Source organism: Oxyura jamaicensis, unplaced genomic scaffold (assembly GCF_011077185.1).
Source record: "Oxyura jamaicensis isolate SHBP4307 breed ruddy duck unplaced genomic scaffold, BPBGC_Ojam_1.0 oxyUn_random_OJ72845, whole genome shotgun sequence".
NCBI classification, from domain to species: domain Eukaryota; kingdom Metazoa; phylum Chordata; class Aves; order Anseriformes; family Anatidae; genus Oxyura; species Oxyura jamaicensis.
Genome location: NW_023311280.1, coordinates 52,540 through 78,586, shown reverse-complemented (window position 1 = coordinate 78,586; position 26,047 = coordinate 52,540). Strand labels below are relative to the sequence as shown.

The 26,047-nt window shown below is 49.8% G+C and overlaps 3 protein-coding genes across 3 annotated transcripts; 1 reads left to right on the top strand and 2 right to left on the bottom strand.

Moving 5' to 3' along the window:
• The first annotated feature begins 2,260 nt into the window (after window positions 1-2,260).
• LOC118159993 (olfactory receptor 14C36-like) lies at window positions 2,261-3,187 on the top strand. The gene has a single exon (XM_035314524.1). It carries the CDS (start codon window positions 2,261-2,263, stop codon window positions 3,185-3,187), a length of 927 nt encoding a protein of 308 aa, XP_035170415.1.
• Window positions 3,188-12,191: 9,004 nt separating this feature from the next.
• Window positions 12,192-13,178, bottom strand: LOC118159989 (olfactory receptor 14C36-like; the record flags this gene model as incomplete). Its single annotated transcript, XM_035314519.1, has 1 exon — window positions 12,192-13,178. A coding segment is annotated over one exon (894 nt), but the record flags the coding sequence as incomplete, so codon positions are not given.
• Window positions 13,179-17,079: 3,901 nt separating this feature from the next.
• On the bottom strand, window positions 17,080-18,374 carry LOC118159992 (olfactory receptor 14C36-like). Its single transcript, XM_035314523.1, has one exon. The coding sequence runs from the start codon at window positions 18,019-18,021 to the stop codon at window positions 17,080-17,082; it is 942 nt and encodes a 313-aa protein (XP_035170414.1). The 5' UTR covers window positions 18,022-18,374.
• Between the last annotated feature and the right edge of the window lie 7,673 nt (window positions 18,375-26,047).

Below are 26,047 nucleotides of genomic sequence, written 5' to 3'. Positions count from 1 at the left end.
GGGCCACTCAGACCACCTGAGTTATTGTCCCCCTCAACTCAGTGCTGCTCTGGCTATTTCTGGAGCAGTATGCCCCAGGCTGAGTGACCTGGGCTTCTTTGGCTCTGTGTCATGCAGGCTCTGGGCAGTAGAGAAGTATGCAGAGACTGCTTGAGGGGTGGTTGCAGTGATGGTGTAGTTTTTTCCTGTGTAGGAAAGAGCGTGAGAAAGAAAGAACATCACAAAATTCAGCTTTGGGGGTTATATGATTGAGGCTGAGGTGAAACGTTACTTGAAGAGCAGAGATGTGGTGCAAGAGTGACTTTATATTTCATGGATTTCTGGGCACAGATGGAGAAACATCAGGCAGGAAGGTGATCAAGTGAGAAAAAGGTGGGGAAGCAGTGTGGATACCTAAGTCCTACATGGAAACAGTTGCAGACATGGACAACATGTGGTGGTTATGGTCAAGATTCTTTTGCAAGGCTGAATGTCCCCAACAGAGGGAACATCTTTGCCTGCTGATCTCTGACTGTTGTCTTTGTCAGTGATGCCTATGAGGAGATACCTCATCTTTACAACAATTGGGTCTCATTGCCTCCTCATCCCCCTCCAGGAGCCTAGGAGATGTCCTCCTGTAGCCTTGTGCTTGGCATTGCCCTTACCCACTTTGCACTGACCCAGGAAGAGCCCTGGAGGGACAGGATCTCCCTTCCCAGAGGCTGGGGTCAGGGCCTGACTGTTGGACTTCATGGGACACATCAAGGTTTCCTCAGCATCAGGGCCACCTTTACTTGGCCTTGGTCTCCCCATCATCACTGCCTGCACTTTTCTGCTCTAACAAGTCCATGAGGGGCCTTTGTCAGTAATGTCCCTCAGTGGGACTCCTTAATGCTGCAAGAGGCTTTGGTGTTTGCATCTGCATTGTCTACTTGAGAAATGTCTTCCATTTCCTCTCAGTGTCTGAGGCTCCTGGGCTCTACCCAAACCTATGGGGGGGGGGGGGGGGGGTTGAGGGGGGGTGGGGAGGAATGGGGAGGGTTCAATTAAATGACTGTGTTCAGCTGGGATGGCTTGTGGTATGGAGGTAGAGAGCTCCTGGCAAGCAGGCAGCACTGCAGAGAGACAGCTGTGCCCAGGAGCAGCTCCTCTGCAAGGTACAGCAGGGCTGGGGGAACCGCATGCAGCTGACATGGGGAGGGGAGAGGAGGGGGAGAAAATTAAGGGCAGCCTAGGTTAGGAAGACAGAGGAGTGCTTGCCGGGGGAGAAATCCTCCCAGCCATCTTCCCACGGTAAGTCTCTGGGTGCAGGGCAATGCTGCTGTGCACCCTGCCAGGCTCTCCTGGAACTGGCACATCCCTCAGCAGATGGGATCTGTCAAGTGGACGCTCAGTGTGGGAGTTGAAGGGCATGCAGGACTTGCGTGCTGCAGGGTCAGCGTGCAAGGGCTCCCTTCTCTTGGGGCTTGTTGCAGGCTGTGCAGCCGGGGGTGCAGGCAAGGGTGCCCAGGGCTGTGGTGCAGAGCAGGGCCCCAGGGGCTGTGTGCCAGGGCAGGGCCTCTGCCACCTTGCAGGCTCAGCACTCAGCCTGACTGGGGAGCTGCCCAGGGCACTGCGGGGAGAAGCTGCAGGTGGAAGGAGCCCTCCGGTCAGGGCAGGTCAGGGTCCTGCTGCTGACCAGAGCCTGCTGCCTTGGGCAGGCTGCTCACAGTCCCATACCTCCCCAGGGCATTTCCCAGCAAAACTTCAAGGCAAGAGCTACCTGATGGCAATGCAGATTTTACAATCTTCTATTTTCCTGCCCACGTGCTGAAGCAGTTTGATAGTAATGGAGTAGTAGTGTCTGTATTAAAGACTAAGGTTCCTTGAGCATTGCTGTAGGTATGAGGCACCTCACACACCTCAGCATACAAAGAGTACCAATGTCACCTTTATTGTTTCTGAGGGAATTATTTTACCTTCTCCTCATGTCCTTCAAACAGGGAGATGTCCCTGGCCAGGGGACCTCTCAGATTACTCTGGATTCCCTTCTACCTGTTGCTGTAGACCGAGACGGTTTCAGAGTCCACGGTACAGCCCCCTGCTTTGTTGTGACACCCTCAGTGCACCAACCAGAGGTAAGACAAGCAGCTGCAGAAAGATTTCTTTAGGAAATTAATGAGGCAGTGTCATGTTTGTAGGGTATTCTATGAGAGGTGCAATGGATTTTGGTCAGAGAAGTCCTTAAATTTTGTACAGTCTTTCCTTCTTTTGGACAGGCTCCCTTGCTCAGAAGCACTAAATGTGTAACATCAGTTCCATCACCGAGTTCCTCCTCCTGGCATTTGCAGACACGCGGGAGCTGCAGCTCCTGCACTTCGGGCTCTTCCTGGGCATCTACCTGGCTGCCCTCCTGGGCAACGGCCTCATCCTCACCACTGTAGCCTGTGACTACCGCCTCCACACCCCCATGTACTTCTTCCTCCGCAACCTCGCCCTCCTCAACCTGGGCTCCATCTCCACTTCTATCCCCAAAGCCATGGCTAATTCCCTGTGGGATGCCAAGGCCATTTCCTATGGAGGATGCACTGCACAGGTCTTTTTGTTAGTCTTTTTTATTTCAGCAGAATTATTTCTTCTCACTATCATGGCCTACGACCGCTACGTTGCCATCTGCAAGCCCCTGCACTATGGGACCCTCCTGGGCAGCAGAGCTTGTGCCCAGATGGCAGCAGCTGCCTGGGGCAGTGGCTTTCTCCATGCTGTGCTGCACATTGCTAATATATTTTCCCTGCCTCTCTGCCGTGGCAATGCTGTGGACCAGTTCTTCTGTGAAATCCCCCAGATCCTCAAGTTCTCCTGCTCAGACTCCTACCTAAGGGAAGGTCGAGTTCTTGTGGTTACTGCTTTTCTATTTGGGGGTTGTTTTGTTTTCATTGCTCTGTCCTATCTACAGATCTTCAGGGCCGTACTGAGAATCCCCTCGCAGCAGGGACGGCACAAAGCCTTTTCCACATGCCTCCCTCAACTGGCAGTGGTCTCTCTCTTTATGAGCACTATTATGTTTGCCCAGCTGAAGCCCCTCTCCATCTCCTTCCCATCCCTGGACCTGGTGCTGGCAGTTCTGTACTCGGTGGTGCCTCCAGTAGTGAACCCCCTCATCTACAGCATGAGGAACCAGGACCTCAAGGATGCCATGTGGAAACTGATGACCAGGTGTTTTTTATAACGAATAAACATTCTTGCCTCCCTACTTCTGAAAACAACTGAAAACTTTACTCATAATAGGCCTTGCCTATCCTTTGAGTTCTTGTTACTTTCCAGTAATATTATGAGTAATTTTGTTCACTTAGAAAAAATATTCTTCATTTTGGTTTTCTATTTAATCCAAATAAAGTAACTTTGTTTCTTATATCTTTTCTCTGAGGCCTCTTCTGTTCCTGCAGTGGCAGTACCCCTGTGCAGAGGTGGAGGGAAAAGAGTTGTGGCCCACCAGCACGGCCAGGAAGCACTGCGTCCATGCAGAGCTACTCTCTTGCCACTACCACCCTCTCCTTCTGATCCGTGCTGAAGGTGTAAGGCCTGGCTGCTCCTGTAGCTTGGTGCCACTGCTGCCGGTGGCCATGCTGGCACCACAGACAGGGACAGGCAGTGGACACTTGAGTGACACAGCTGGCCTCTGGAACAGTATTTCCCTTCTAAAAGGGCCATGCCTGAAGGCTCACGTCATCTTTCAGAGTTGCCATCACATCAGAACATGCTCAAAGAGAGTCCCAAAGGCTTCCTGGGACATAGTATGTTCTGAGAGAAGAGCAGGGCCTGCCCAAGTGCAGGGGAGACATGGGAACAGAAACCGTTTGCAGCTGCTGCTACCAACAGGCACATCATACGCATGTGGAGAGAAGAACAAGAGCGAGCACAAAGACCATCAGCTATTCCTAGGGGTGTCATGAAGGCCAGTGGGGCAGATAGCATCTCTAGGTCCCTTCATCCTGAGAGTAAAAGTGATGGGGAAACTGCCTGAATAGCACAGCATAGTTCAGTTGGAAGGCACATTCAGAGACTGTCTAGTCCAAAGTACAAGACCTAAATGCAGCTTTGGTGAAAGGATCGGCCACTCCTGTAGCTTAGTGTTAGTGCTGCTGTGTGGCTATGCTGGGACTGCAGGCCAAAGTGCAAGACATGAATGCAGCTCTGGGATGTGCTTCCTTGAACCTCCGAGGTCCCTGTGCCCATTCCTTGTGCCTTGGGGTATCTCAGATAAGGGCAAAGCAGGGTGATGTGCCTCAGGTCTGAGGTGTCTCTGTCCTGGTTTCAGTTGGGACAGAGTTAATTTTCCTCCTAGTAGCTGGTAGGGTGCTATGTTTTGGATTACGATGAGAAGAGTACTGATAACATGCTGATGTTTTAATTGTTGCAGAGCAGTGTTTATGCCAAGCCAAGGACTTTTCAGATCCTCACTCTGTCCTGCCAGTGGGCAGGCTATGGGTGCAGCAAGAGCTGGGAGGGGACAGACCCAGGACAGCTGACCCAAACTGGCCAAAGAGGTATTCCATACCATCTGACATCATGCTAAACAATATAGGGGTGGCTAGCCCGGGTGGGGGGTCTGGCTGCTCAGGGATAGTCTGGGCATCGGTCAGCGGGTGGTGAGCAATTGCATTGTGCATCACTTGTTTGTACATATTATTATTATTATCATTATTATTTTCTATCTTAATAAACTGTCTTTATCTCAACTCACAGGCTTCACTTTCCCGTTTCTCTCCCCCATCCCAGAGAGGGAGGGGGGAGGGTGAGCGAACGGCTGTGTGGTGTTTAGCTGCCAGCCGGGTTAAACCACAACAAGCGCCCAGCCCTCCTGGGCTCCTCTGTCTTTCAGTACCGCCTCCCAAGGGACTCTGCCAACCAGTGTCCTGAACAGCTCAAAGTCAGCCCTCCAGAAGTCCAAGACAGCGGTTTTACTGATCCCCTTCCTGACTTCGCCGAGTATCGAGAACTCCTAGCAATGTCTCTCACCCAAGTCCCAGGGAGGCAACAGAATTCCCTGTGGGTTGGGTCCAGTTGGCATATAGGGCCCTCTGTCCCCAGGGGACAGGGCTCACCTACCACACCAAGCAGGAACCCACTTCCATTCCCCCCCTTGGCCTAGGTCCCCTCCTATGCCTGGCAGAATGGGGGAACTTTTGTCTTCTGTGTAGCAGGATGCACTTGTGCTGTGGCAGGCTCATGAGTCTGTCTCAGAGAGGGTAGAGTATGCATCCACCAGTGAATTTCCCTCTCTGACTCCCTTATGCTCCTCAGTCTACTCACTTCCTCCTGCAGTTCCACTACTTGGCTGAGCAGCGCTTCAGCCTGGGCACACCTCCCATAGGCATAACCATCAATGCTGCTCTCGGATACCGACAGAAGATTCGAGCACACCCTGCAGCCCAAGACCTGGATGGCCGTGTTTTTCCCTGAGCCCTCTCTCTGAGGGCTCTGCACTTGTGACAACTGGGGCTGGAAGCCTCCTGAGGCCCTTGCCAACATGCCTTATGATCCTTTGACCTCAGGCCCAATTTCTGGTGGTGTCAGAGGAGATGCTGTGGGGCCTGAATCCTGCTGTGATGTAGGGAACCATCTAAAGCCAGTCAAGTGAACTCCTTCTCTTCTCCCTTAGCTGTAATTGAAGCCTGGGAAGCACTGCCTCAGCCACCTCTGCATTACACCTCAAGCTCCTGTCTTCCAGCTGTAAGCACCTGAAAGTCTTGGATGTGCTCTGAGGCATGGGAAGCGTTCTGGGCTTTTCTGGGGTGTTAATTCTCTCCCTCTGCATTCTGCTCCTCTCCTAAATTGTGGTATTTTTCCGTTTCTTTCCTCCCTGAATCTAAATGCATATGCTGTCCAGGCCCTAAAGGATAGCTGAGCATGTCTTCTACTTCCACCACACTTTCTAATCTCTTGCACTCTTCCTCAGGAAAGCTGAAGATTGCATGGATTTTCATGGCCATCTGTGCAGAGGTCAACATCTCGTTGTGATTAATTGTTTTGCAAAGACTGTGAATTGTCATGGACATTCCTAGGCAGATAAGTTTTTTGGGGTGAAGGGCACAGGGCTTTGTACAAGATGCAGAATAATCTTATTTAATGGTGTTGGCCTAACAGTACTAGAAATGCTTAGAAAATATCAATAAAAATGACAACAAAACAAAACAAATAAAGGCAAAGTTTGAAACTCTTGATACTAGATGGATGCACATTTCAGCTTTTACAAACTTTTGTGATTTTGTTTTCCTCTGCTTTAATGGTTAATAATGGCCAATGTTGGTGCTTTGAGACACACTGCCCAGTTTCCACCTGCAGCTCCTGAGGGCCTCCAGTCTCCCACAGGTCCTCTTGGCAGTTGCCAGCCCCAGGCAAACACCTGTACGCTGGGGCCTCTGAACATGTCACTGGATGTTTGTGGTCAGACAAACAAGGTCTGCCTGGAAAGGTGAACAAATTATTCCAACACAGGAAAAATATACAAATAAAAAGAGGACATGTTCATCACTTCAAACACTTGAGCTGTGGTTATGAAAGAACAATGTTTTCTCACCATGCCAGACATGGAATTACGAAGAAGTGCATTAACTGTACAGGAAATAGCATAGAAATAGAAATTCTTCCCCTCTCCTTGCACTACCACTACTGTGTCCTGTGTCTGTTCTAATGTGAGTCCAGTCGCCCCCACCATGCAGGTGTTCTCACCTCTCCTGATTAAATTACGATTTCTAAGGGTGTCTTTTCAGGAGACTCCCTAGACATGGGCCCTTCCCATTTTTCTCCAGAATCACCCTCCCTTTTCTCTTTGTTCTTTCAGACACCTCCCAACAAGCGGGCTGCTGCTTTGAACTCAAGGGAGATAAAAGCATTCCCCATCCTTCAGAAGTTTAATGAAACCTTGATTGAATTCCTTAATCCAGTTTATATCTGTCCTTGCCTAGCTCTGTCTAAAACAGTTTTTTGTATGGCCATCCCTTGAGGAAGGTGTACATCATTAGCTACAGCTTGCACTGGGCACACAGCTGAGGAGAGTGTTTCGCTGTTTATTGAACTGCATCACATTTAACTTTGTTGGTTTTCAACAGGGAGCAATCCTTCTGTGCCTGTGTGCAGGCAGTTCTGTGGGGAAAAGAGACAGGAACTGGTGCAAAGGAGCTGTAACACTCAGCTGCAGACCTGACTGGAGAAGTCTGATAGAAGGAGAATGTTGCAAGTCCCAGGTGGCTCCTGAGAGAAATGCTGGGGTTAGGGAGGTGAGGAGCAAGGCTGCCCACAGAGTGTCTGGCCTCAAGGGAGTGCTTTCCCAAGGTGACCAGGTCTCCATAAGAGACCCCTGGATCAATAGCAATGGGAGGAGGCAGGGAAATGAAATAAATCAACAAAGAATGCAACTTGAAGGGAAAACTCCCTTATTATCAACTGCTCATTGAAATCTGCCTCATTCACTACCCTCCTGAAATCTCCCCAATTAGATGTGCAAGCCTTGAAGCCTTGAAGGAAATGCTGGGCAGAAGAGGGCACAGGAGGGTTCTCTGCATTGTACTGAGCCCCAGGGTGAATTTGGTGCTGAGTCCATGGACCTCTGATGATGAGAGGAGATAGCACAGGCTGCACAGGAAGAGAAGGCCTGAATAAACACTGAAGTTTCTGGGAGTGTTAATGGGTCCCACTGAGGGCCATTACCACAACAGCTCCCTTGTGGGCTTGTTAGCAAAGAAATTGGGAGGCAGTGATGACTGGCAGGCAAAGGCAAAGTAAAGGTGGTTCTGATGCTGAGGAAACCTTGATGTGTTTTATCAAAGCAAACACCAAGGACTGACACCCAGCCTCTGGGAAGAGAGCTTCTGTCCCTCACACTGCTCTTCAAGGGGCAGTGGGATCTGGGGTGTGTGACGGCAACTAAAGGACAACAGTACACCACCACTGCACAGGGCTGCAAGGAGGCCATGTGGTTCCAGTGCCAGGAGCACAATGTGTTGTCTCATAGGCCCCAGTGTCAGAGACAATAGCCATAGCCAAGAGGACAAAGACCTCTGCTTTGTCAGTGTCTTCCAGCCCTGTCAGTGTCTTTGGAACTCTCCCCATAGGTTGTGCTGTCCTGCCCTATGCCTGAAACATTTTCCCTGTACTGCCACCAAGGTATAAAGGGGCAGAAGCCATTTATATTTCTGGAGTGACAGGGGGATCCCAGCAGTTAACTGTAGTGGAGGCTGAAGTGAGCATAACTGGGAAGGAGTGGTAAAAGCACCCCATTGGGTCTGCCCCAGAGGCTTTCTGCATCCTTGGCACTACCTCAGGAGAAGGAACGGAGTGGAGAGGAGAAGGGCTTTTGGCATAACTGCCTCAGAGATGGAGGACATCAAACAGTTGTCTGCCTTGCCCAGTGTCTCACGGAACCCTTCTGGTGTGGGATGGTAAGGATCAAAGAACAGCACATGCCAATGGCAAACTCAAGGGTGAACCTGAGGCATTATTTCATTGAGACTCCCTGAGCCTCTAATTCTGCGCTATTGGCTCCAGTATCCCAGCACCAGAGCAGCCAGGTGACAAGCTGCTCACCTATGCAGCGACCAAAATGTTTTCTCACATCTTGTAGCTCACGCTGGTATAGGTTTCGGGTAACTACCGTTGATTTTTCAACATCCTCATCTTCATCCTGCATCCCTGATGATGGCCCAGGCTCGTCTTCTCTATACCTAGACCTAGCAGAAGACTCTCTGCGTTCTAAACGACCTGAGTCTCTATACCATTTTTCACCTTGTCTACAGGGGCAACTTGCACTGCTACAGCTCGTTTCTCTGACTCAGCCACAGGGTCTGCCACAGGGGTTGGAATACCCTTTGCAGGGGCAACTTGCACTGCTACAGCTCGTTTCTCTGGCCCAGCCACAGGAGCTGGAGTGGCTGCAGGAGCTGGAGCTGGAGCGGCTGCAGGGTCCATTGTAGGCATTGGAGTGGCCGTTGGGCCTGTCACAGGACTTGGAGGGGCTGCAGGGTCTGTCACTAGGTTGATAGTAGCATTAATTGCAGCTCAATAGGCATAGGCCAGACCCCAGCACGCTACAGTGAGTTGTGTCACTTTGGAACTGCCAGAGTCATGACACTCTTTTTGCAAGCATTCTACCAGGTTTTTAGGATTTTGCAGTTGTTCAGGGGTGAATCTACAAAACATCGGAGGTGCCCACTGCTCTAGCCACCTGCCCATATCCTCCCACACTCCCTGCCACTCACAATTATCCCGCCTCAGGACAGATCTTTGCATGAGATTCCTAAGTAGTTGTTTAACCTTAAACAAAACCTGAAGTGCATTCAAGAGACATAACAACAAGAACATGCTGGTCTGAGTATCCCAAGGATATTCAACATCTTGGAGAGCTATCGTAACTAGCTCGGAGGGTAAGAGGGTGGTGAAGGAGAAAGGGAGAGTGAACAAGTATGGAAAAATATCTTCTCCTGTCCCCTCCACAGACTGGCTCCCTGATGAAAAAAGGCAGTAGGTGTAATTGCTAATAGTTTCCCAGATATAGTTTCCAAAGTACAGAGTCGACGACAGTGCTGAGTACAAATACCAAGTTAGAGTCATGGCCAGATATTTCATCATATCATAAGCTATTGTTACACTGCACAGTACCATAACGATCTTAAACCAGGGCCCGGAAAGGATAAACAGCACAAGAGGGATCACATACAGAAAGTAACGTGCTATAAAACTCAGTTTGGAATACAGGCACAGCAGACTTGAGATTAAAGCAATCAACATTCCGACTAGCAACTATTAACAGGTCTAATACTTATACCAATTTTAGCTTAACACACTTTGGTCAGATCTGTCGTTATCTCAACCCTTTGAGCCCCACGTTGGGCGCCAAAAAGGACTGTTGTGGTTTAATCCGGCCAGCAGCTAAACACCACACAGCCGTTAGCTCACCCTCCCACCTCCCTCTCTGGGATGGGGGAGAGAAACGGGAAAGTGAAGCCTGTGAGTTGAGATAAAGACAGTTTATTAAGATAGAAAATAATAATAATAATAGTGTGTTTGAAAAAAGTGATGCACAATGCAATTGCTCAACACCCGCTGACCGATGCCCAGCCTATCCCCGAGCAGCCAGACCCCCCACCCCAGCTAGCCACCCCCATATATTGTTTAACATGACATCAGATGGTATGGAATACCCCTTTGGCCAGTTTGGGTCAGCTGTCCTGGGTCTGTCCCCTCCCAGCTCTTGCTGCACCCCCAGCCTGCCCACTGGCAGGACAGAGTGAGGAGCTGAAAGTCCTTGGCTTAGTGTAAGCATTGCTCTGCAGCAATTAAAGCATCAGCATGTTATCAGCACTCTTCTCATCCTAATCCAAAACATAGCACCCTACCAGCTACTAGGAGGAAAAATAACTCTGTCCTAACTGAAACCAGGACACCCAGCTAGGAGTCTGAGGGTAAAAATGAACCTCAGAAGGGACAGAACCAGACAAGCTGACCCAAACTGGCCAACGGGATATTCTGTGGCTTAAGATGTTTTGCTCAAAAATAAAACTGGGTGGGAGGTTACCATGACATTGCTCAGGGATTGGCTGGGCATTAGTAGGCAGGTGGAGAGCAAGTTTGTTTTGCATCACTTGGTTTATTTTTATTCTTTTTTGTTTGTTTGTTTTTATTGTTTTATTTTAATTTTTATTTTTTATTTGAATGTTTTCTTGTTAGACAGTGTTCACCTCAACTGATGAGTTCTCATACTTTTTCCTTTTACTTTTTTACTTTTTTTGATTGACAAGGGGGAGTGAGCTCACATCTCTGTGGTGTTTTCCTGCCTGCCAGACTCAACCATCACCAAATGAGTTCTGACGCAGCCATCAGTCCCTACAAGACCATCCTGGGACCCTGACCTCAGCACACATAGCTGATGGGGAAAAAAGAAAAGCAAGGACCCGTGTGGTTGTCTGTTCCTTGGAAATCTTCTTGACCACAATGTTGCAAGAATGCCTCAGCTGTCAAGCAGTGCCCTGAGGAAATCCCAACTGAGAATGGAAATGTTCTGCAGGCCAGCTGTGTCGTTAAGCAGCTACCTCACACTGCTGCTCTGGAAGGTCAGGCTGGGGGGGTCAGAGCCAGCTGGTGGGGGCCCTGCCACTGACCACCTCCCACAGCTCTTCTGTGGCCATGAGGTGCTCAGAGGTGCCTGGCCTGGCAGAGTGAGGAATGTATTTGGACTCTCTCCCTTGGGCATGTTCAGATCTGACAGCAGCTCTGAAAGCAGAAATGAGCCTTCAGGCATGGCCCTTCTAGGAGAGAAATACTGTTCCAGAGGCCAGCTGTGTCACTCAGGTGCCCACTGCCTGTCCCTGCCTGAGGTCCCAGCACGGCCACACAGCAGCACTGGCACTAAGTTACAGGAGCAGCCAGGCCTTACACCACCAACAGGGCTCAGAAGGAGAGTGTGGCAGTGGCAAGAGAGCAGCTCTGCATCAACCCAGTGCTGGTACTTCCTGGCTGTGCTGCTGGGCCATGACTCTTTTCCCCTCTACCTCTGCACATGGGCAATGCCTCTGAAGACACAGAAATGGTCTCTCAAGAAGGATATAAGAAAAAACAAAAGTCACTTAATTGGATAAAATACACGAGTGTGAGATATGTTCATCTGATTCGTGTCAATGTAGAGCAATGCCAGGGCCACATGATAGAATGTGACTGTCTTATACATCCTTGTATAACCACAAGATTGGAGAAATGGAGATGGTTAATGTATGTATATAGTTATTGTGTTTGGTGATCAATGTATGTATATGGTTTTTACATTTGGTGGTTAATGTATGTATATAGTTCGTGTGTTCTGCAATGGTCACCTGACAGGAACAGCCTGGACCAGTGTTGTTGCTAGGCATAAGACTGTGGGGGGGAGCATGCATGTGGTCTGGGGCCGAGAAGATTCGAGAAGATTCCAGAAGAAGAAGGCATGCTTGAAGGAGGACAGCCCAGCAATGAATATGCATTAGTAGAGGAGATATAAGCCCGAAATGGGAACTGTGGGGTGTGCGTCTTGGTGGAGCAGAGACTCCCGGTGCACCCAGCGCTGTTTGCTTGCCTTTATTCCTCTAATAAATTGCTAACTTTAATTGAAATTCTATTTGAGACTCAATCATTTATCACAACGAGAAAAATGAAGAATAACAATTCTTTCTGGGCAACTTTTGTAAGAATAAAAATGTGGGGACAAAAAAATAATCAGCACAAAAACATAAGAAAAACTTTGCTTGTCATCAGTATTTTTAAGAGTGATTTGCAGAAATAGGCTGTCAGTTCATTGCTTACGAAATACAGCCAGTCATCAATTTCTGCACAGTGTCCTTGAGATCCCAGTTCCTCATGCTGTAGATAAGGGGGTTCACTGCTGGAGGCACCATTGAGTAGAGAGCTGCCACGACCAGGTCCAGGGAAGGGGAGGAGAGGGAGGGGGGCTTCAGGTGGGCAAACAAAACAGTGCTGAGAAACAGGGAGACAACAGCCAGGTGAGGGAGACACGTGGAAAAGGCTTTGTGACGGCCCTGCTGTGAGGGGATCCTCAGCACAGCCCTGAAGATCTGCATGTAGGACAGTAAAATGAAAACAAAACACCCACACAATAGAAAAGCACTAGCCATAGTAATTCGAATTTCCCATAGGTAGGATTCTGAGCAGGAGAGCTTGAGGATCTGGGGGATTTCACAGAAGAACTGGTCCACAGCATTGCCATGGCAGAGAGGCAGTGAAAATATATTGGCAGTGTGCAGCAGGGCATGGAGAAAGCCACTGCCCCAGGCAGCTGCTGCCATCTGGGCACAAGCTCTGCTGCCCAGGAGGGTCCCATAGTGCAGGGGCTGGCAGATGGCAATGTAGCGGTCATAGGCCATGATGGTGAGAAGGGAAAACTCTGCTGAAAACAAAAAGACTAACAAAAAGATTTGTGCAGCACATCCTGCATAGGAAATGGCTCTGGTGTCCCAGAGGAAATTGGCCATGGCTTTGGGGATAGTGGTAGAGATGAAGCCCAGGTCAAGGAGGGCGAGGTTGAGAAGGAAGAAGTACATGGGGGTGTGGAGGCGGTGGTTGCAGGCTACGGCAGTGAGGATGAGGCCATTACCCAGGAGGGCAGCCAGGTAGATGCCCAGGAAGAGCCCGAAGTGCAGGAGCTGCAGCTCTCGCGTGTCTGCGAATGCCAGGAGGAGGAACTCGGTGATGGAGCTGCTGTTACACATTTTACTCTGGGCAAGGGAGCCTGACAAAGAGAAGAAATGACAGTGCAGTATTTAAGGATTTTGCTGACCAAAACCCATTGCAAATCCCATGGAAAACCCACAAATATAGCACACTCTTCCTCATTGATTTGCGGAAGAGCTTTCTGCAGCTGCTTGTCTTACCTCTGTTTGGTGCTCTGAGAGTGCCACAACAAAGCAGGGGGCTGTGCTGTGGGCTCTGCAGCAATAAGTACTGGTCTACAGCAACATGCTACAGGGAATCCAGAGTAATCTAAGTCCCCTGGCTAGGGACATCTCCCTGTTTGAAGGACATGAGGAGAAAGTCAAATAATCCCTTAAGAAACAACAAAGGTGATGTCGGTAGCTTTTGTAAGTTGAGGTATGTGAGGTGCCTCAGAGCAGCAGCAATGCTCAAGGAGTCTTCAACTCTCATACAGACACTACTACTCCATTACCATCCCTCTGCCTCAAGACATGGGCAGAAAAATAGAAGCAGACTGTAAAAAGTGCAACACATTCAGGTAGGTCTTGCCTTGCAAATCTGCAGGCAAATGCCCTGGGGTGGTGTAGGGCTGCTCTCCATCACAGCCGTGGGCATCCCTGCCTACACCCCTGGCTTCACAGCCTGTAGCCGGCCCCAAGAGAAGGGAGCCCTCAGGCGCTGCACACTGACCCTGCAGCACGCAAGTCCTGCATGCCCTTCAACTCCAACACTGAGCGTCCTCCTGACAGCTCCCATTGGCTGAGGGATGTGCCAGCTCCAGGAGAGCCTGGCAGGATGTGCAGCAGCATTGCCCTGCACCCAGAGACTTACCATGTAGAGGTGGCCTGGGAAGATTTCTCCTCCCTCAATCTCTCCTCTGCCTTTCCACCTCAGGCTGCCCCAGATTTTCTCCCCTTATCTCCTCTCCCCATGCCAGCTGCAGGCAGTGCCCCCAGCCATGCTGCGCCTTGCAGAGGAGCTGCTCCTGGGCACAGCTGTCTCTCTGCAGTGCTGCCTGCTTGCCAGGAGCTCCCTCTCTCCATTCCACAAGCTGTCCCAGTTGAACAGCACAGGCCCAGCCCAAGGCATTTTAGTGACACCCCCCTCCCCCCCCCCCTCAACCCCCACTTCCCCCTCCAGTGGTTTTGGGTAGAGCCCAGGAGCCTCAGACACTGAGAGGAAATGGAAGACGTTTCTCAAGTAGACAATGCAGATGCAAACACCAAAGCCTCTTGCAGCATTAAGGAGTCCCACTGAGGGACATTACTGACAAAGGCCCCTCATGGACTTGTTAGAGCAGAAAAGTGCAGGCAGTGATGATGGGGAGACCAAGGCCAAGTAAAGGTGGCCCTGATGCTGAGGAAACCTTGATGTGTCCCATGAAGTCCAACAGTCAGGCCCTGACCCCAGCCTCTGGGAAGGGAGATCCTGTCCCTCCAGGGCTCTTCCTGGGTCAGTGCAAAGTGGGTAAGGGCAATGCCAAGCACAAGGCTACAGGAGGACATCTCCTAGGCTCCTGGAGGGGGATGAGGAGGCAATGAGACCCAATTGTTGTAAAGATGAGGTGTCTCCTCATAGGCATCACTGACAAAGACAACAGTCAGAGATCAGCAGGCAAAGATGTTCCCTCTGTTGGGGACATTCAGCCTTGCAAAAGAATCTTGACCATAACCACCACATGCTGTCCTATGCTGTTCCATGTCTGCAACTGTTTCCATATAGGATTTAGGTATCCGCACTGTTTTCCCACATTGTTCTCCCTTGATCACCTTCCTGCCTTGACTGACGTCTCTCCATCTGCCCTCAGAAATCCATGAAACACAAAGCCAGAGACTCTGAGTGACCTCTGTCCTTCAATAAACCTTTCTCCTCCACATCAGTCTCAGTGTCCGCAGCTGCATTTTGTGATATGAATTCTTTCTCATGCTCTTTCCTACTAGGAAGCAAAGCACTGATACGTCTGACACCACCCCTCAAGCAGTCTCTGCATACTTCTCTACTGCCTGGAGCCTCTATGCCACAGGGCCAAAGGAGCCCAGGCCTCTCAACCTCTGCATCTCATGTGCTTCAAGCCCTGAAGCTCACCTTGGCAGACCTCCCCTCCACAATCTCCAGTTTCTCTGCACTTCTCTAAAACCTGGAGCTGAGCCATGGGACACACTGCTCCAGAGGAAGCTACAGCAGCACTGACTCAAGGGGGAAAATAACTCAAGTCATCTGGGTGGCCCATACTGCCCCCAATGCAGTCCCATGAGGAGCTGGCTTTACTCCCTGTCAGCGTATCCCACTGGCTCCTATGGTGTCCTCGAAGGTCTTCTCCTCAGAGTCCCCCCTCAGCTGCTCGGGTCCAACCCTGCCCTGATGGATGCAGGTCCTCTGCCCCACGTGCAGAACTTAGCACGTCTCCTTGCCATCTTCAGGGGGTTTCTGTTGGCTGAATACTGGAGATTCCCAAGGTCCCCCCTGCCCTGACGCTCCGTTTTGTCACCTGTTGGTGGTTGGGTGCAGATGGCTCACCCTGATGGTGGCAACTCTCACAAGATAACAGTGTGAGGACTGTCAATACACTACAGGCACTAAAGGAGGTACTTGTTTACTGGAATTTCCAACCCAGGCAAGAATTACCATGAGAACCATCAGTGAAACACCCAATGACAGTGGAAAGCAAGGAAAACCTGGATCACAGTGAAGTGTTGGGATGTTTGTATGCTAGGGTATTTTACAGGAAAACATATACCTGTCCAGACACACATGCAATACAAATCCCTCCAGCAGCTGGACTTGGACCCTCTGTCTAGCCAGGAACTTGCTGAATGATCCCCTCCCATTCCCTAAACAGAAACCGTAACGAGTCTCTCCTATACAGAATCACTGAACCATTGATGCTGGGAGCATCTGCCTCCTTCTCCTGTTGTTTTTGCTCGGGAGTTCCTTTCTCATTCGTGTCAGCCTCCTGCCACCTTTGCTTACTTCCTGTGTGTCACGTTGGACCATTCATGAGCTTGAAGAGGAGATGATAGAATAAGGAGCAATGGTTTGAATCTTAAAGAATGTTAGATTTAGATTAGGTACGAGGAAGAAATTCTTTTTTTATCAAGGTGGTGTGATGGTTTTACTCAGGTGGGTGACCGAGCTCCACCACAACCGCTCTCTCACTCCCCCTCCTCAAAGAGGAACAGGGAGAAAATACGATGAAAGGGGCTCTATTCCTAACAGCAGCTTTGGAAGAGGCGTCCAGGCTTCTGGGTTTGCCCTGAACAGCCCCATTTGTTACTGCCATGGTATCAGAGAGGCCAGCTGTGACACAGGGCTGCACAGTGCCTGCTGCTGCCTGAAGACACAGGGATGACACTGCAGAGACAACAGGACTGTCACCAACGTACACGAGATATAAGGTGTAACCCAAATACAAGAAGCACAGGAAAACAACGTGGAAGCCAAAAGAGAGCAGCAATGAAAGGGCCACGTCCTGCTGCTGGCCATGACCATGGCTCCAGGGAAGCAGCAGCCCCAACCCAAAGGCAGCAGAGAGGCAGAGCACAGCAGGCAGTGAAGTGCAGCCCCAAGGCCACCAGGGCTGCTTGTCCATGTGGCAGTTGAGCTCTTGGCCCTGAGCCCCTCCTGCATGCTAGGGCTGCTCCCCCAACTCCAGAGGAAAAGGGAAGAGATGGCCACTGAGACAACTGAATTTCTGATGACTTCGTTACTGGGTTTATCTACACAGGAAGCAGTGTTTTTTCAGAAAATAATTAACCTGTAGGAGGCTAAGAATAATATTTTATACATCAGAAAATAATAATAATAATAATAGTACAGATAATAATAAAAAGTATGTTTGTTTTTTTTTTCTGAGAAAAGCTGGGATTTCTGATTATAGGCATATTATTATAGGTGAATATGCTGAAAATTTATGTATTCAAGCAGTGTCCTCACCGCATCTCTTAGTTCTTGGTTCCTCATGCTGTAGATGAGGGGGTTCACAGCTGGAGGCACTACTGAGTACAGAACTGCGACCACCAGGTCCAGGGATGGGGAAGAGATGGAGGGGGGCTTCAGGTAGGCAAACATGCCAGTGCTGACCATCAGGGAGACCACGGCCAGGTGAGGGAGGCACGTGGAAAAGGCTTTGTGACGTCCCTGCTCAGAGGGCATCCTCATCACTACCCTGAAGATCTGCATATAGGAAATAACAATAAAAATAGAACAACCAAATAACACAGAAACACTAAAAACAACTACTCCAGCTTCCCTGAGATATGCATCTGAGCAGGAGAGCTTGAGGATCTGGGGGATTTCACAAAAGAACTGGTCCACAGCATTACCATGGCAGAGGGGCAGGGAAAATGTATTGGCCGTGTGCATGACAGCATTGAGAAAGCCACTGCCCCAGGCAGCTGCTGCCATCTGGGCACAAGCTCTGCTGCTCAGGAGGGTCCTGTAGTGCAGGGGCTTGCAGATGGCAATGTAGCGGTCATAGGCCATGACAGTTAGAAAGGAATACTCTGCTGATGCAATGAAAAAGAGAAAAAAGACTTGTGCAACACATCCTTGGTAGGAGATGGCCTTGGTGTCCCAGAGGGAATTGCCCATGGCTTTGGGGACAGTGATGGAGATGGATCCCACATCGATGAGGGCGAGGTTGAGGAGGAAGAAGTACATGGGGGTGTGGAGGCGGTGGTCGCAGGCTACGGCTGTGATGATGAGGCCGTTGTCCAGGAGGGCAGCCAGGTAGATGCTCAGGAAGAGCCCGAAGTGCAAGAGCTGCAGCTCCCGTGTGTCTGCGAATGCCAAGAGGAGGAACTCGCTCACAGAGCTGCTGTTGGGCATTTGCTGACATTGAACACAGCTGCCTGTCAAAGAGGATACGGCAGAACAAAGTTAGTACACATTTCTCTGAGGGAGACTTATTGTAAGCCTATTGCAAGCTTGAGCCTCTCTCTTTGCAAGAGAACCTTTCTGCAGCTTTCTTGCTTGAGCTCCAGCTGGTGCTGGCTGAGAGTGGCACTGGGAGCAGGGGCTGCTGTGGGCTCCAGAGGAGTCCTTCCTGCTTTGCTGCAGGACGCACACAGGAACATGGGGGAAACTCAAGTGCTGTCCACCTGTCACATCCATGAGCTTTGCAGTGTTGTTGCAAACAACACATCTGAATGCAGAGCAGAGCTGCAGGTATTTTTATTTTATTTTTTTTTTTATGTTGCTTTCAATTACCCTTCTAATGCTTATGACAGGTGTTGGATGCTTCAACTCCCTGACAGTTCATGTGCACTCCCAGAGAAATCCTGTGGGTGCCAGGAGGCAAAGGGGCTGTCCCTTGGTGAAGACTGAGCAGAGCAGTTCTACCTGCCAGACCTGTTCTAGACTGCCCTGCATGTCCCCTCTTTGAGCTGCAAGACCATCCCACTCAGGTGTTTCCATGCGAAGAAGCTGGAGACAGCTGAGAGCAGAGAAGCCCCAGACCAAGTGCAGATGGACAGAATCCTCACCTTATGTTCAGGTGCATGAGCAGGATCTCAGCTCTTCCCTCCTCACCAGGGCTGCAGAGGCCTCATTCCAGCTGCCCACAGACAGCCATCCAGCAGCACAGACATGGTCTTAGCAAGGAGGTGTCTTCTCCTAGGGGCACCTGGATAACACAAGGATCCACGAGAGAGCTGCATCCTGCCGGAGAGCAACCTGAAGACCAGGAGGATGCCCCACAGACAGAGATGAATACTTGCAAGCTGAGGTGTCCCAGCATCCCATCTGCACCCTTCAGTGACTGGAGAAGGCTTGGCCACTTGGCTCTTGGCTGACTGGGGGCAGCTAGGTTATGACACTCCAAGGGGCTTCTGCCAGACTTCCTCACCCTACAGTGCAATCCAGCAGGACTCTCAAAGCCTACTGCATTGCCCACTGCCCTCCCAGAAACAAGACCCAGAAGGAGACCCTTCCAGGACCTGCAGCTGCATGGCCCTGCAGCCAGAGACTTACCTTGTCAAGGGCTGTGCAGATTTCTCCTGCAGTCAGCTCTCAGCATCCTCCCACTCCCAACTGCCTCCAACCCCTCTCTTCTTCTCTCCTCTCCCCGTGCCACCTACGGTCAGAGCCCCCAGCGCTGCTGTTCTGTGCAGAGGAGCTGCTCCTGGGCAGAGCTGTCACTCTGCACTAGGGCCCTCTTGCCAGGAGCTCTCTCTGTCCCAGGAGCCCGGCCCAGCTCAGCAGCAGAAGCCCTGCCCAAGGCATTGTAATCACCCCTCTGGTGCCTTTGGTGATGAGCCCATGAACCTCAGGCACTGAAAAAAAAAAAAAGAAATCTCTCAAGAAGTCCAAGTGAGATGCAAGTTTCCTGCAGTGTCCCCTTGAGAGCCAGCACTGACATAGCCTCCCTTGGAGCTTGTTAGAGCAGAAAACTGGAGGCAGTGAGGACAAGTAGACAAAGGGAATGTGAAGGTGTCATTGATGTGTAGGAAAAGTAGATGTGTTTCATCAAGCCAGGCCTTGACCCCAAGCCCCTGGAAAGGTACCTGGAAAGGCCCTGGAAAGGATCCTTTCCTTTCACACATTCCTCAGGGCTCTTCCTGGGGCAGTAGGAGATGGGGATGTGCATTGCCAAGTGCAGGAGAATGGTACGACCCCTGCCTGGTTCATGGCTGGTGGTAAGGAGGCAATGAGGCCCTGGTGCTTTAACGGTAAGCTGTCTCCTCATAGGCCTCAGTGGCAGAGAGTGTCCATAGCCATGGACACAGAGACCTGGATCCTGTTGGGCCTTTTAGCCTTGCCACAGCCCTCTATACTTGAACACCAGGATGTCCGAGGGACTCCCACATCTGCACCTCGTTCCCTGATGATTCTAGACATTTGTCGTCGTGATGTCACACGAGATTTGAGCTCAGTGCAATAACTCATATCTACTTGTTGGACATGCTCCTCGTAAGACAGCTCCATAGGAAGCTGGCCTGGTTCCTGGTGAGCAGGTACCACTGCTTGTATGGCAACCCTTGTGGTGCCCAGGCCCTCCTCCTCCTGGGCACAGCTCACTCAGCACAGTCCCAGCCTGTCCAGGTGTGTAGCTATTCTTCTTCAGGTGGAGGAACAGGCTCTTCTCCTTTTCTCCTTGTAAAGGTCAAAATGTTTCTTTAGGCCAAATCCTGCAGTTTCTCAAGGCTGTCCCACACTGATGCTCCATTCTGTCAGCTGTTCATGTCTGCAGGCAGACGGTTCAACCCTCCTGTGATTGTGCTATCTCTGGCAAGATAGCAGCATCAGGAGTTGCAGGAAAGTTTGGATAATACATGAGTAACCAATTGAATGGCATTGCAGCACAGAATCACAGAAGGGTAGGGGATGGAAGGCTGCCAGGTTCCACCTCTTCAGTGCTTCCTTCTCATGCATGCTGTCAGATTGTCTGGAGTTGTGTCCTAAATGTTATGGGGTTGTGCAGGTCAAAATTAGAAGGGTCAAAGCCCAGCTGGAGCTCAATCTGTCTGAACTGTCAAAGACAATAACAACTGTTGATATCAACACTTTAATAAAGCAGGATTAAGGAGAATCATCATCCCTTATTGGAATTGGGGGAAACCTGGTGACAAGAGATGAGCTAAAGGCTGAGGCACTTAATGCTTTCTTTGTTTCAGTCTCTAGCAGCAAGACCACTTGTTCCCCTGGACATTTCTTCCTCCTCATAGCCAGTGCCAAACTTCCAAGGTGCACTTTCTGGCAGATTTTTCCCCTCCTGCTCTTTCCTACTATCACAGAAAAGTCAATCAGGGTGGAAACCACTCCTAAAGTAGGCATTCCAACCCATCAACCTTCTTGCAGCCTGCCAGCCAACCAGACAGAAGTCACCTCACCAGCATCTTCCAAGCCATGGGCCAACTGCTGGCCTTGCAGCTTCTTGGCGAGACACAGCCAAGCCTTGTGCCTCCTGCTGTCCAGTCATGGACTCAAGCAGAAGGGACAGGACAACTCATATCAGGGCCTTCTTTCTGTCTGGGTCCTCCTGGGTGTGTAGGCAGAGGGAATCTCATAGTCAGCATGCCAACCAGGTGCCTTCTGCTGGCCTAGCAGGGCCACTGGCAGATGTCAGCCCAAAAGTACAGATCCCAGGTCTAAGTCAAGGGTGACCTGTCAGCTACTTCAGGCAGAAGTGACTTCACAGTCCCCTTCTGTGACACGTTCCTGCTGCTGCCCTATCAACTGCAGGGACAGCAGTGACCTCACAGTCACTTCAACAGTCACATTCCTCCTGCTGGTGCATGAGATCCTGAGGTAGAGCTGACCTGTCTCTTGCCCCCTAGGTACCTGTTTTTCACTTTCTGCGTTAGAGATTAAGCAAAGTTTTAGTGGGAGTTCTGCTTGTGGTGTCAGGTCTGTGGGTAAGGTATGAACATGCTCTACGGTTTAGGGTTTTTTTTTATGTCTGCCAAGGAATCTAGGGTTAAATAGAGAATTTTTGTGCTAGTGTTAAGGGAAGGCATTAGCATTAGCAAGAGAAAAAAATGATTCCTTTCAGAGTGTTGTAGTAGCATTTATGTTTAGGGATTAAAATTACTGGCTCAAGTAAGGTAAGGGCCATATGTGACTGTTTTAAGTCCGTTGTATCTGCAGCATCAACATTACATGAAACCTCTTACTTCTATGAAATCATAAGTTTCTGCTGGCCAAGCTCTTCTTCCCACCCCGAAATCTCACATCTCTCTTGGCCAGGATGCTCCTGACCTCCCCATATCCTATCGGGATCAGCTTGCTGATGACAACTATGATCTCAGAGTACCTTTCTGACCTCTGTTGGCTACTCCATTCCTGGGAAGGAAGTGGCGTTGTAGTCAGGAGGGAAAAGGACACAAAGGTCTTTAGGAGCATCCTGCACAATGTGCCCATCAGCTCTGCACCTCCACAAAATTGTGATTCCTACCTAAAAGTTTTGTTTCCCAAATGGTTTCTATGGATTTGGGGTTACTTTTCCCAGGCCCTCACGCATGTTTCAGTTTTGGATGTGCAGGGATGGGATATGGAAAGCCAAGGCACAGATGGAACTGAGTTGTCAAGGAATGCAAGGAATAACAGGAAGAGATTCTACAGATACATTGGTCAGAAAAGAAAGGCCAAGGAGAGTGTTCCCCCTCGGATGGATGAGAAGGGTGAACGCGTAATGACAGACATGGAGAAGGCTGAGGAACTCAACAATGTCTTTGCCTCAGTCTTCAGTGCTGTCAGGCTTCCCAAGTCTTTCATTTCCCTGAACCCATAGATAGAGGCTGGTGAAACTAGACCTGATGAAACTAGACATGACGTTAGGCTGGGAGAAGAACTCACTGAGAGCTGCCCTGCAGAGATGGACTTGGGGATTCTGCTGGACGAAAAGCTCAACATGAGCCAGTCCTTGTAGCCCAGAAGGCCAACTGCATCCTGGGCTGCATCAAAAGAAGAGTGGCCAGCAGATCAAGGGTTATGATTGTCCCCCTCTGCTCCCTCTGTGAGGTCCCACTTGGAGTACTGCATCCAGGTCTGGGGCCCTCAGCACAACAAGAGTGTGGATCTATTAGAACAGGTCCAGAGGAGGGCCACAGAGATGATCAAAGGGCTGGAGCACCTCTCCTATGAAGAGAAAGCCCCTGGGTGACCTCTTTGTGGCCTTTCAGTACTTGAAGGGGTCTTATAAAAGAGATGGAGAGTGACTGTTTGCTCACTGAGATAATGACAGGACAAGGGGGAATGATTTTAAGCTAAAAGAGGGGAGATTTAGATTAGAGGTTAGGAGGAAATTCTTCACTCAGAGGGTCGTGAGGCACTAGAGATCTTAGAGGTGCCCCAACCATGGATCTGTTCAAGAGCAGGTTAGATGAGGCCCTGGGCAACCTGATCTCATGGGAGGCATCCCTGCTTATGGCCAGGGTTTGGAACTGTATGACCTTTAAGGTCCCTTCCAACAGGAGCCGTTCTATGATTCTATGGTCTCACAAACTATACCTCAAGCATGACTCCCATCCCATCAGCCTTCCAGTGGTCTATCACCTGACCAGAACAGAAGGTGCCTCTCCATCATCTCCAGTGCCATGTGCATGCTTCTGGCCTTTACGGTCCCTATCTGTGCCACATTCCTCCTGCTGCTCTGTCAGCTCCAGGGACAGAAGTGACCTCCCACCTCCTTCACAGCCATGTGTCTCCTGCAGGCCCTGCAGATCCTGAGGCACACCTGACCTCATCACAGCATTCCCATCCAGCTCCTCCTTATGGCCGTTGATCTGATCACATACCTGTTACCTCACATGCCTCTTCCAATGCCATGTGACTGCTTCAGGACCTCACAGTCCCTGCCCTACCCCAAGGGGACAAACAGCTGAAGTTAGGGGTAGGAGTGGGGTTAAAGCTGAGATGTGCTGTGGGTGTGGTGGAGGGCCTTGGGAATTAGGTGTTCAGGTTAACATTTAGGGATTAGAGGTCACCTTCTAGGGTTAAGGGATAGTAAGGGCTTCAAGGGAGTGATTGGTGTTCTGCTCAAGATGCCTGCTCAAGGTATAGGGGAAGAGCAAGCTTTGTAGGTTAGAGTTCTGTTTAGTTCTTGGTTGACGGCTAGGGCTAAGGCTGGCATTCTACTCCTTGGTTAGGCTTCATCATCCTTCTGCTCACCCTTGTGGTAGAAGGTGGGTTTAACATCTGCCTTTTCCAAGTCCTGAGGAACAGCTTTGGTCAGTTTGTCCTTTCCAAGGTCTTTGAGATAGGTCTTATGACGGCATCTGCAGCTCCACCAGCACCTCTCTCACCCTTCTGAAACCACCTCTAGGCAACCTGAGGATCGACCAGGAGGATGATGAAGGTTTGGGAAAGGGCTTAGTTAAAATCTCTGAGGACAGCCTTCATGGGCTTCACACGAACAATGGAAGCAGTGTCACAGATAATCATAGAAACAAGGGATCACAAAATCATAGAATGGTTTGCGTTGGAAGAGACCTTAAAGATCATCTTATTCCAACCACCCTGACATGGGCAGGGATACCTCCTACTAGACCCGGTTGCTCAAAACACATTCCAACTTGTCCTTGAACACTTCCAGGGATGGGACATTCACAGCTTTTCCAGGCAACCTGTTCCAGTGCCTCACCATCCTGAGAGTAAAGAATTTCTTCCACCTATCTAATTTAAACCTACCCTCTTTTAGTTTAAAGTCATAACTCCTTGTCCTATCACTACACTCCCAGACAAAGACTGTCTCCCCAGCTTTCCTGTAGGTCCTCTCTAAGTACTGCAAGGTTGCTCTAAGGTTTCTCCGGTGCTTTGTCTTCTCCAGGCTGAACAGTACCAGCTCGTTCAGCATGCCTTCATAGCAGATGTGCTCCAGCCCCTTAATCATCTTTGTGGCCCTCCTCTGGACTCGTTTGAATAATTCCAGGTACTCAAACTGCTGCGTTAAACCACAGCAGTCTTTTTGGCACGCAGTGTGGGGCACAAAAGGTTGAGATAATGACAGATCTTACCACAGAGTGCTAAAATTAAATGGTTATAAGCATTAGACAAGCTTATTAGACAAGTTGCTGATCACAATGGCAACATTTTGGATCTGAGGTCTGTTGTGCTTGCTTTCAGAAATGTGTTGTATAGCACATTGTTTACTGTATGTGTTCCCGTTGTGCTGCTTATCATTTCTGGGGCTGGTTTATCATTTCTGGGGCTGGTTTAAAGTTATTTTGATATGTTGTGTAACACTGGCTTACGATTCCATAAAATTACTGGTCATGTGACAAATCTGTTATTTGTACTGAGCATTGCCATCACCTCCATGCCTCAGGAACCATCACTCAGAAACTGATAAGAATTACACACTTGAGCTTTTGCTTTAGGGAGCCAGTCTAGGGGGAGAAAAGGGAGGGATACTTCTCCACTTATTCACTCTCCCTTTCCCCTTCACCTCCCCTTTCTCCTCCAGGCTAATTACACTAGCTCTACAAAGCTTTGAATATCCTTGGGATGGTCCTATTGTTATGTTTCCTGAATGTGTTTCAACTTTTGTTTAAGGATAAACAACTATTTAAGAATGCTAACCAGAGATCTGCCCCAAGGCAGGAGAGTTAGAAGTGGCAGGGAGCATGGGAGGATATGGGCTGGCATGTAGAGCAGTGGGCACCTCCAATGCTTTGGAATTTCTCTGGGGACTAGACCAGAGCCCCCAGGTCTGGGGACTAGACCAGAGCCCCCAGGTCTGGTCTTGCTAGGCCAGAGCACCAACCTGTGCCAGTATCAGTTGCCTCTATATGCAGGAGAAAACAATGGATGTGAAAATCAGGCTCCTTAGAATGGAAAAGAACTACTACTCAGAAAAGGAAAGAGGAAGAAGAATGTTAATCTATGAAACCTTGACACAGACTTCCCCACAAGAGGGTACTTCAAAGATCCAGAAGGGTACAGGTGGGGATTTGGGATGGCAGAGGATATTAAAGAGTTGTCTACCTTGCCCAGTCTCTGGGAGAACCCTTCTATTTGTGGAGTTGTTGAAGGTCAAGGAAGAGCACGTGCAGATGGTTACCACAATGTTCTACCAGTTGGGGACAGGCTGGACATCAGTAACGAGCAATTGCACTGTGCATAGCTTGCTTTGTACATAACAATAAAAATAATAAGAATTATTATTATTTTTCTTCCCTTTCAGTCCTTTATACTGCCTTTATCTCAACACATAAGCATTTGGGGAGGTTGGTGTGAGCTAACTGCTGTGTAGTGCTGAGCTGCCCTCCAGGTTAAAGCACAACATGTTTGACAACCACATTCTAACAGCACAAATCACACGTGTAAAAGTCATCTCTCCTGTGCTCAGAGAAGGGCAGTCGGTGATGCATTTGGTCCGCTTCAAACACCACACCGCAGCAGAGACCCTGCTGCC